Raw genomic sequence first — 11057 nt, 5'->3', positions numbered from 1 at the left:
GACGCAATTATAAATCAGCCCCTCAATATTGATAACGCAAAACTGCCCTGAACGTCTGTGATTGGTCAATCATGACCAGCGATGAGAAAAGTAACTTGTAGCACGTGATATCACCGCTAACCTCAGCTCCGCCTGGACAATTATTTACACCTGAATAATGATACTAGGAAACTTAAATAGACATTGAGTTGAAAAATATGCATTTAAAATATTATATTTATTATCTATATTTATTATAATATAATATTCAGGCGTGAGGGTGAGAAGTTGTGTTCGAGCGAGTCGTCATTCATTCAGAGCGGATGAGTCGAGCGCACATTGAATCGTTTGACATTTTTTGCAGTATGGCGGAAGACAAGGTGAGAGACCTCTGTCGTTCTGTAAATTAAGCCTTTTTATAATGAATTAATGTACAGATTGAGACAAATCGGGTATGTCGTGTATATTTAAGTATTGTGCTGTCAATGCCACCTGCTGTGTTCATTAGAGCTGTTGTTGACGCTTTATTTGAGTAATGTAAAGTCACTGCTGCGTTTCTGAACTCTTGGCATTTGCAAAGCATTAGATTTGATAAACTGCGATTACTAGAAAAAAAGAAATGTAGAAACATCTCTTATTTTGAAAAATGTAGTCTGTAGAATTTAATGTTTCATTGGATGATGCAAGAAAATAGGCTATGTAAATTGATCAAGATAAAATAATGTGTACTTTGTGATTTATAATATCTCTATTAATAAATCAAGTCTATACTGTCTGTCTATTACTGTTCTTAAACAGAAAACTTTAATATAAGAAAATAATATTATTAGATGTGTATACTCCAATAGAAGAAGAGTATGTGTTTGAATTGGAAATATGTCATTGTTTTCATTTTAATTAAATGTAATTAATTATGGCCCAGAATAAATATGTTGATATTAAATTAAATTCATGTAACAATATTCAAGTCTGATGATTTATTAAAACATTTTAATATAAAGTAGTAAAGGTTTAAAACCTGCCATAGAAGAAGAGTATGTATTTGAATTGGAAATATGTAATTATTTTAATTTTAATTAAATTAATCAATAAATTATGGCTGATACAAAAATGGCCACTAATATATATCCCACCCCTATTACTTAATTAGCTTGAAACGCCAATATATCCTAGTGCACGTGTGTTTAATGCTAAGGACCCCCAATAATACAATAATAGGAGATCTGTTATTTGTATATTCCATTTCTGTTTAAAAAGTAAGTGTCTTTGCATGTTTTCTGAGAGTTTGTTAAAACAAAGATCTCATTAACCAGATTTAAAGTGCTTAGAAAGTGAGCAAAACGGTTCAGTCCTTAATTCTGATTGTTTGAGCTGTGTACAAAGCCGTTGTAAATTACTTCAAGCATACACATCTGATCGCATTACTGTGTGTTACTTGGCAAACATTCTGCTTCTGAAGAACTACATTGCCAGGTGAAAGAATAATATTTTTTTTTATCAATGGCATTACATTTTTGTGTCTGTGTGTTTATTTTAAGAAACCTTGCCAGGTATGTGGAGTAACCGTTTTATAAAAAGCAATAAGCCCCATGAAGCCGTGATTCAATTATATTCAATGTAAATCACGGCACGGCTTTTTGGGGCATGTTGTTTAAGTGCATTGAGGATGTGTCAGTGGTCTCATGTGATCTGATGTGTGTCGGTTCTTGTTTCAGGATCCGGTGACCCGACTGAAGGATCTGGCTCTGCTCAAAGACCAACTGGAGGAGATCCAGAAGAAGGTGGAGAATGAGGTTCAAGCTGGAATCCCACAGGTACCACAGAACCAGAACCACGACTGATCCGGTCCAGTCCAGACTATTACTGAACGTTTGGTTGGTGCTGTACTGATCATTAGTTTTGTTTTGGTCATCAATAATTATGTTGCTATGAAACTATGTTTTTAAACAGAAAATACAAAATTAAATCCATGTAACAATATTTAAGTCAAATTATTTATTAAAACATTATAATATAAAGTAGAAAAGTTTTGACAAGATGTAATTCTTTTTATTTGAATTAAATGTAATTCATTATGGCTGATGCAAATATGGTGCTGATATATATATATATATAATGGAATAATAAGATCTCTCTCTCTCTCTCTCCATATATATATATATATATAGAGAGAGAGAGAGAGATTATTATTCCATTATATCCTTGTGCAAGGGTTTTCAAATCTTTTAATGCTAAGGACTCAAATACACTGATCCCCTTGTGAGGGACCTTATTGATGCATGAAAAAGTCAGCTGCATTTACTTATGTATATAAATCCATTTATACTTTGTGAGAAAAATATTAAATCAATGTAATATTATGACAACTAAATTAATTTTTTATATTATTATTACTAAACAAATTTTTAAAATAATTATTGGAAAAAAAATCATTTTATAGCATATCTGAGAGTTTTTTTTTTTTACTATTGTAATCAGGGCTTGACATTAACTTTTTTGCTCACCAGCAGCCACTGTGGCTAGTGGTTTTCCAAAGCAAATCCGTGTTTTTGTGTTTGTTGTTTTTTTGGGGGGAATATATTTCAGGGCTCAGAATTTTCACTGACCCCACCACAAAAAAAACGACAGATAAAATAAAATAGGCCTAGTATTGTTTTTGAGCCATATAAGCTTAATAAATAAGGTTATGACTCTAAAAACTAATATCCTAACTCATATATATATATTTTTATATTGTTAAAGACCGTCAATAATAAAATAAGAACAAATAATCAAATTATGAGCAAAAGCACATATAAATACAGCAGAACAAACATATACAAATGAAATAAACAGTTATTTTCATGTAGGTCTAAACTAGATTGTCAGGTACAAAAATAGTAATCAAATGTAAAATATCACTGCATAGTCTGCATAAAAGTATATGCCACTGCATATAAATACAGATTAACCCTTATTAAAAGTTATTCAGTCAAGAGCAGTGAGTAGTTTTTTTTTTGTCTTTTGTTATCTCAATATTTAGATAGCCAATGACGATATTTTCCGGCTTTCCATGTGTGTTCACTGTTATACGGTAGGGGGCGCTGTAGCGCATTTCCTGCACGAGAACAGAATCTCCTGATCAAAACACAGCCGAAGAAGTAGGAACGTGCGATATCATAAGCAGATGCATATGTAAAATAACGCGATCATCACCATTAAACAGCATATAAATCACAACTGTCTAATGTTATTGAATGAAATGTCAACCCAGGACGAGTTATAGGACTGAAGCTTTGCGGTGTTGATGGACTCGATCTACAACATCTGTGTTTTGTTCATCGTTCGGACGTAACGTAGTCTTTTACAAAAACGTGATTTTTCCAGCTTTATGCTCAAAATGTTGTTTTTTCATGAAACTTGCAACATTCAAGTGTTGATTAAAAAAATAATGTATGAAGCTGGAATAAAACAGTGGGTCTGTTCTTTCTTTTGATATATTGCATGTTCAGATATTCTGTGGGCCATTAAAACTTGTGAAAATGACCATAAATGCTGGCAGTGACTGGCAAATTTCATGTTTACGTTCATTTAAAAGACCTAACCGACTATGTTTACGATGATACTCAACAAGACAGTCATTTTGATATAATTTTGTGTGATTATTCGCGTGCTGTACGACGCGTGGCCGTGCGTGTGTGTGTGTGTTGTTGCTGTCCTTCGCGAGTATCAAACTGAGAGACACTTTCTCGTTTATGAGCGCTTGAATATTTAAATTGGCAAGGCTTAAAAATGCGCAAATGATCAGTTTCCGTGAAGATGCAGCTTTGGCCCGAGTGTCTTTCACGCTGGCACTGAACCATCAGGCAATTCTTTTTGTCGACCGTAATGACAAATATTTTTTGTCATTCATTCAGGGGGGGCGGGGGGTCGTTTTGGGAGGGCGGGGCGCCCCCCCAAAACAATGGTAGGGGAAACACTGCAATTACCCACCTGTTTACGTACCTTTCAGCCATTACCGACTGTGTTCATGCGAGATACTCCACACGATGGACATTTTGACATCTGTGTGCGCGTGTATTTGATTATTCAGGCGCAAGGAGAACTGATCATGCATGCGACAGAGAGAGAGGGTGCACGCGAGAGAGCGCTTCTGTTGTGTGTCATTCAGCGCGATTCCGCCTATCCCACCTTCACTAACTGCAAGTTAATCAATAAAGAATTGTAACTGAATTGTCATTTTGTGATACGACGGTCTTGGCATTTCATTTGGCTGTAGGCTGAAATTATATTCAACCTGCCAAAGTGGCTAGTTGGAGTGGCTGCCTTACCCGCCACAGCTGAAATCTACCCGCATTTGGCGGGCTGGCGGGTGTTAATGTCAAGCCTTGACATTAACTTTTTTGCTCACCAGCCACTGGCTAGTGGGTTTCCAAAGTTACTAGCCATTCAGCATTTTCACTGGCCAAAATTTTGACATCGATACCATGGGGAAAACTGCCATTTAGATATTTTTTATATTATCTCATAATTTGGTAGCAGGTTTATTAGGTTGCTGTCACTTTAAGACCTGACGCACGGATCCATTATACTGTTACATATGCGTTTTCTTTTTCAACTGTTTACGTTCACTTAAAATATCATGTTTACATGAATACTCTGCAATTTTGACATTATTTTGTGTGTATTTGACTGTTTAAGCGCAATAAGCAGCAAAAAAGAACTCAATTTAGTACTTAGAGGCGGCTTTATGTGTGCGCACTTTGGGTGTGAGAAAAAAATCTACTGGAGTGAGTAAATTTATGTGCAGTCCCACGCCAAAATTAAGCCCTCTAACACCAGAAATATTTATCCGGAGCTAATGAACGAGTGAGGGGAGGAGGGTTTGTGTGTGACTTGCTGTTGGAGAGATTCTATCAATATGTATCAGAAAATGTATATTTTTGAGAACACTACACTGCACTTAGTTTATTTCAAATGCCTTCTTTAAAATACTACAATTGAAAAATGTATATATTATATACAAAATTCAACCCGCCAAAGTGGCTAGTAGGAGTGACTGTGTTACACACCACTGCTGAAATCCACTCGCATTTGGTGGGTGTTAATGTCAAGCCCTAAATACTTCATTAATACCTTTACTGTGCGTTCACACCGCCGCCGGCGAGAGCGTCAAAGTGGCCGGAAGTCATTCATTCTCAATGGGAGCCCGGCGGCGAGCTCCGGCGAGAGCGGCGCGGCGCGTCTTGGACGATTTGGGCGTCGAGGAGAGTTGAAATCAGGTCAACTTTATGGTAATGAGATACGACGCGCTTCGGCGGCAGCCGGCGGCAACCAATGGGAATGTAGAAGTGCTCCGCTTGAGATGATTCTAGAGAACGCAGCGCTGTAAACTTTGGTTCCGACCACATTAGTTCCCAAGCAAAATAGAGGAGAGGTTGATCATTGCTGGTGCGACGGGTTTGATAAGAAGATGCGCAACATTATTTATACACCACACAAATGGCTTTTAATTGGTTTATTTCGTTAGCAAACATGTAACTATAATTGTTAAGTTCTTTCCATCGATCTGCTTTTTTTAACTTTCACATTTAAATGATTTCATGAGGTTATATTATACGTTATACCCTACCTGCGGTCAGTCTGCACAAACGCCGATCAACATGATTGTTTGCTTTGCAGCCCCTTTAAATGCCGTTTCAAAAAAGACCAAGCATTCGATCTACGTCAGAGCGGCAGCGCGTCCTCGAATCTTCTACAGCGTCGATGGCAGGGCGGCCAGAGCGAAGTTTGACGCTCTCGCCGGCGGCGGTGTGAACGCACAGTTAGTGATTTTAAAAAAACCTCTCAACCCTGTCCTAGTGGTTAAAAGTGAGCTGTAAGAAAAAGGTTGCATGATATATATATGTTGCACTTTATATACTGTAAGATTGACAGCTCAATGACTGCAAACTTCCCAGCAGCTCAAACCGTCTGTCCTTTTTGTGTTTCTTAGGGTGGGTCTTTATTAGCGTCTCCTTTCCTGAAAGGATTCCTGGCTGGGTATGTGGTTTCCAAACTGCGTTCGTCTGCCATCTTAGGAGTCGCTTTGGGAACCCTGACGGGAATCTGCGCTGCTCAGAACTATCAGGTGCCCAACATTGAGGAGACCCTACGAGACTTCCTGAACTCTCTGAAGAAAGGACCCAGTGATTAGAAGTGGACAGAATTCAGACTGAAGAGGAGAACATGCACCATTGCTGCTTGTTTTTGTGTCATTCAACATCACATCAGGGCTCCTTCCCTCATGAACAAAACTGTTGATTTAGAAAAAACTGTGTTTTGAGGTCTATATGTGAGTGTGGATTTGGACTTCATAATTAAGACTGCTATGAATAAAAATGGGCATCATGTAGGGCTGCACGATATGGATTAGTGCGATTATTAAATCGCAAAGTCTGTGATTTGATTAAATAAATATGCTCTGCGTATAGTGAATCAGAGTGAATTGCGGCACCTCAGGGCGGCTCGATTCATTGTGCAAAAGAAAAGCTTTATGGTTGATTTTTCGTCAAAATACAAGTTTGATGGTTTAATGTTTGAAAATGAAGATATTAAAATATTAGTATTGTAATTTTACAGTTGTACTTTTTATAGTTGTACTGTAAAATAAAATTATATTTTTGTTATACTCAATTTTTACAGTAAAATATTACAATAGTAATACTTTTGTTTAATATTAAATAAATATTAATATCATACAAATATTAGTATTGTAATTTTACAGTTGTACTTATTTTTGCAATTGTACTGTAAAATTATAATTATATATATTTTTTCTTAAATAGTCTTTTTTATTATTCTACAGTCAAATATTTCAATAGTATTTTTTTTGTTTAATATTTTTATTTGGGAATTATTATTATTTTATAATTATATTGAGATGTAATTACAAAATCTTTGGCCAGATTGTGCAGCCCTGCAAACAAGCAAACCTCAAAACGTTTTTTAATCACATTTTAAATTGCAATTCCAATTTTTAGCAGACAAATCGTGAATCATATCTTTCTTCCAAATCGTGCAGCCCTAACATCATGTCCATTTTGTTTTATACTGCGCTGTCCAAGAATGAAGTTCGTCCTAGTGCTTTGTTTTGGTTTTTTGTAGGGTTGTCAGAGTTTGTATTTTCAAAACCAGATGTTGCTGACAGATCGCGAGCATGATTGCGGTAGACAATGTTGGTTCTTCTGAAGCAGAAGCTCCTCGCAGAAGACGATGGGTACTTCTCCTGCTTCTCCTGGTTCTTATTTACGGTTCCCATGCGCCCCTCATCTCCCTCACCAAAGTCGATGGTCACGTTCCCTTCAGCCCGTCGTCTTGTGTGGTTCTGATAGAGTTCGCCAAGCTTCTGGTCTCACTCGCCTCCCTGTTGGCATCTGGGAATCTTTCCACCCTCAAAGCGTCGGTGTCTGTCATGACGGTGGCGCCGTACGCCGTTCCTGCTGTGCTCTATGCTTTTAACAACAACCTGGTGGTGTTCATGCAAGCCTACATGGATCCGAGCTCCTTCCAAGTGCTCAGTAACCTGAAAATCGTGTCCACCGCACTCCTCTACACGTCCTGCCTGGGAAAGCGTCTGCGGCGCGGGCAGTGGTTCGCTCTCGGGCTGCTCGTGGCTGCTGGCGTTTGTCACAGCTACTCCGGTTTGAATTGGGAACCATCAGAGAAGGACGAATCCACCGGCAGGCTTCACATCACATCGTGGGGTTTGGTGTTAGTGCTTGTGTATTGTTTTATCTCAGGATTGGCTGCCGTCTACACCGAGCGGGTGCTGAAAACCCAACGTCTGCCTTTGAGTCTCCAGAATTTGTTTTTGTACATCTTCGGAGTGGCGATCAATCTGGCGTCACATATCTCCAGTAGCGGCGGCGGGCGGCAGGGCTTTTTGGAGGGTTTCTCAACACTCGTTTGGCTCATTATTGTGGGACAGGCAGCCAATGGACTCCTCATGTCCGTCATCATGAAACATGGAACGGGAATCACGCGGCTCTTTGTTATATCTTCTGCTATGCTGGTAAATGGTGTGTTGTCTTGGGGGCTTCTGGGAATACAGCTCACACCTTACTTCCTGTTTCCTGTTGTGCTGATTGGATGGGCTGTGTACCTGTATTACAGGTAGAGCGGACGCCGCCGACAACAAAATTAAATAATTGGCCTTTGTTATACTAAAATAAATAGTTGAAATATGTTTTGGAAAATTTTATTAAATTGACGGCATATCTGAGATTAACACTCAAATATTTTTTATTTTAGAAAAATATTTAGACAGAAAAAAAGATAAAATTATTGTAATTAGTGCCATAATTTTGACCAGTCGTAACGAAATATTATTCAATGTAGAAATAAAGAGAAAGTTAACCATGCTTCATTAATATCTTAAGTGCATTTTGTAAAAAAAAAGTAATAAATAGAGCGTATGCCACTGAGGACGATCACGAAAGACTATTGTCCAAAATATATTGCATTTGCTTTTTTATCACTCTTTATGTATAGTAAACCACAGCGTCTCTATTATTTAATTTCCCTCTCATTTAATTTCCCTCTCCTGTTTATTTTCTGAACTGTCAGTCTGTTGCCTTTGTCCTCATTCTGGAAGTGCATCTTACTGTGAATGGACATCATCTCATGAATGTTTGCTGATCCGTTGTTGTTTTTATTCATATGCATCTGTCAGTATTTATTTTGCCTAAATAAATGTTGAAATGAATACAAATTGTACAGCACACATATTTAAAGTCCCAGTGAACCGGAAGTTGCAACTGATTTTATTTCATTGCTGTGACGTATTTCCAAGCGAAACGGAATATTGAATAGAGGGCAGGGTTTTACTTCAGTGTCCTCCCTCCGTCTCTCGCTCATAGCAGACTAATGGTTGGAGGGGAGTAGTTAAGGATATTCAAACCCAAGCCGTCACACAGTCGTCATCGGAAAGGGAACACCATTCCAGACCGGAAGTTACTTTTCGGATTTTGATTAAAAATACAAAGATAAAAAAAATTGTATGTGTATTAACTTGCGCGGATTAGTTGTTCACCCTAAGACCTGTAATGTGGGCTAACAAGGACTTTAAGACTCATTTAAGCAAATAAATATACATGGACTTGGACCTGGTAAGTGGTTTTACTTACAAAATACACCAATCAGGCATAACATTATGACCACTGAGAGGTTGAAGTGAACACTGATTATCTCTTCATCACGGCACCTGTTAGTGGGTGGGATATATTAGGCAGCAAGTGAACATTTTGTCCTCAAAGTTGATGTTTGAAGCAGGAAAAATGGGCAAGCGTAAGGATTTGAGCGAGTTTGACAAGGGCCAAATTGTGATGGCTAGACGACTGGGTCAGAGCATCTCCAAAACTGCAGCTCTTGTGGGGTGTTCCCGATCTACAGTGGTCAGTATCTATCAAAAGTGAAGGAACAGTGGTGAACCGGTAACAGGGTCATGGGCGGCCAAGGCTCATTGATGCACGTGGGGAGCGAAGGCTGGCCCGTGTGGTCCGTACAAACAGACGAGCTACTGGAGCTCAAATTGCTCAAGAAGTTAATGCTGGTTCTGATTGAAAGGTGTCAGAATACACAGTGCATCACAGTTTGTTGCGTATGGGGCTGCATACCCGTAGACCAGTCAGGGAGCCCATGCTGACCCCTGTCCACCGCCAAAAGCACCAACAGTGAGCATCAGAACTGGACCATGGAGCAATGGAAGAAGGTGGCCACATCACGTGGATGGCCCCAAATTCCCCAGATCTCAATCCAATCGGTGCCAGATACCACAGCACACCTTCAGGGGTCTAGTGGAGTCAATGCCTTGATGGGTCAGAGCTGTTTTGGCAGCAGAAGGGGGACCAACACAATAGGACATAATGTTATGCCTGATCGGTGTATACACTTACAGTTTCTGACTTTTTACAGAGTGAGTACTGGTAAAAGTGTAAGAGAGCTGGCCTGCAGAAGGTGTGAGAGGATGGGATCTAGAAGGCAGGTGGTAGGATGACTGGAGAGGAGAAATTTAGATACTTTTGCCTTAGCCAGGGGAGAGAAGATTTGTGGATGTGGTTGGTCTGAGTTCCTGTGTGTGTGTGGAGCTGAAAACTGACTGCTGATAGTTGTTAGTTGAAGAAATTAGCAAAATCATCAGCAGCTAAAGAGGTGGAGGGGGACAGAGGAGAGAGTTGAATGTTTTGAAAAGTGTACATGTGTTTGAAGTGCGTTTGATCTTGTGGAAATATGAAGATTTAGCAGCATGGACTTCAACAGAAAAGGATGAGAGCAGAGATTGGTACTTACTTTGGTCAGATGGATCTTTAGATTTGTGCCGTTTTCTCTGCTCCCCTGATTTCGGTCCTGTGTTCATAAAGAACATAACCAGGGGTTTGAGGGAGTAGCAAATGCTGGCCTGGAGGAGAGAGGACAGATATTGTCTAGGGAAGAAGTTAAAGTGGAACATTAAGTGTCTGTTGCAGTATTCACATCCAGAGATGAGAATTGTGTAAGGTAGGGAAGAGAGGATAACACAACAGAGGAAAGATGGGAAGGAGAAAGTAAGCGCAGGTTTCGTAACTGGTAGAGGGGTTGGTGGCGCACAAGTAGAAAGTTGTAGATTAAAAGTAATGAAGAACAAGTTGCATGAAAAAGTATGTGAACCGCTTGCAGAATCTGTGAAAAATGTGAATAACTTTAACAAAATAAGAGAGATCATACAAAATGCATCTTATTTTTTATTTAGTTCTGTCCTGAATAAGATATTTAACTTTTTTTTTTCATATAGTCCACAAGACAAAAACAATAGCTGAATTTATTAAAATGACCCCGTTCAAAAGTTTATGAACCATTGATTTTTAATACTGTGTGTCGTTCCCTGGATGATTCACGGCTGTTTTTTTGTTTTGTGATGGTTGTTGTTGACTCCCTTGTTTGTCCTGAGCAGTTAAACTTTCCAATGTTCTTCAGGAAAATCCTCCAGGTCCTGCAAATTCTTCAGATTTCCAGCATCTTTTGCATATTTGATCCCTTTCCAGCAGTGACTGTGTGATTTTGAAGATCCATCTTTTCACACT

At 38.8% G+C, this 11057-nt stretch overlaps 2 protein-coding genes across 2 annotated transcripts; both read left to right on the top strand.

Annotated features, from left to right (window-relative positions):
* Positions 1-344: 344 nt before the first annotated feature.
* Positions 345-6276, top strand: LOC307139532 (SLC35A4 upstream microprotein-like; the record flags this gene model as incomplete). Its single annotated transcript, XM_079838527.1, has 3 exons — positions 345-359; positions 1695-1793; positions 5954-6276. 3 exons carry the CDS (start codon positions 345-347, stop codon positions 6152-6154), a joined length of 315 nt encoding a protein of 104 aa, XP_079694653.1. The 3' UTR covers positions 6155-6276.
* A 525-nt stretch (positions 6277-6801) lies between these two features.
* LOC307140137 (putative UDP-sugar transporter protein SLC35A4) lies at positions 6802-8701 on the top strand. The gene has a single exon (XM_079839386.1). It carries the CDS (start codon positions 7157-7159, stop codon positions 8114-8116), a length of 960 nt encoding a protein of 319 aa, XP_079695512.1. The 5' UTR covers positions 6802-7156; the 3' UTR covers positions 8117-8701.
* The last annotated feature ends 2356 nt before the right edge of the window (positions 8702-11057 follow it).

This window comes from Gobio gobio, assembly GCF_949357685.1.
Source record: "Gobio gobio genome assembly, chromosome: 16".
NCBI lineage: Eukaryota > Metazoa > Chordata > Actinopteri > Cypriniformes > Gobionidae > Gobio > Gobio gobio.
Note: the sequence above shows the minus strand (reverse complement) of the source record. Positions and strands in the feature narration are given on the sequence as shown.

What these genes read in the sequence shown, in the direction of transcription:
- LOC307140137 (XM_079839386.1), top strand. Translation starts at nt 7,157, where the DNA reads ATGATTGCGGTAGACAATGTTGGTTCTTCTGAAGCAGAAGCTCCTCGC.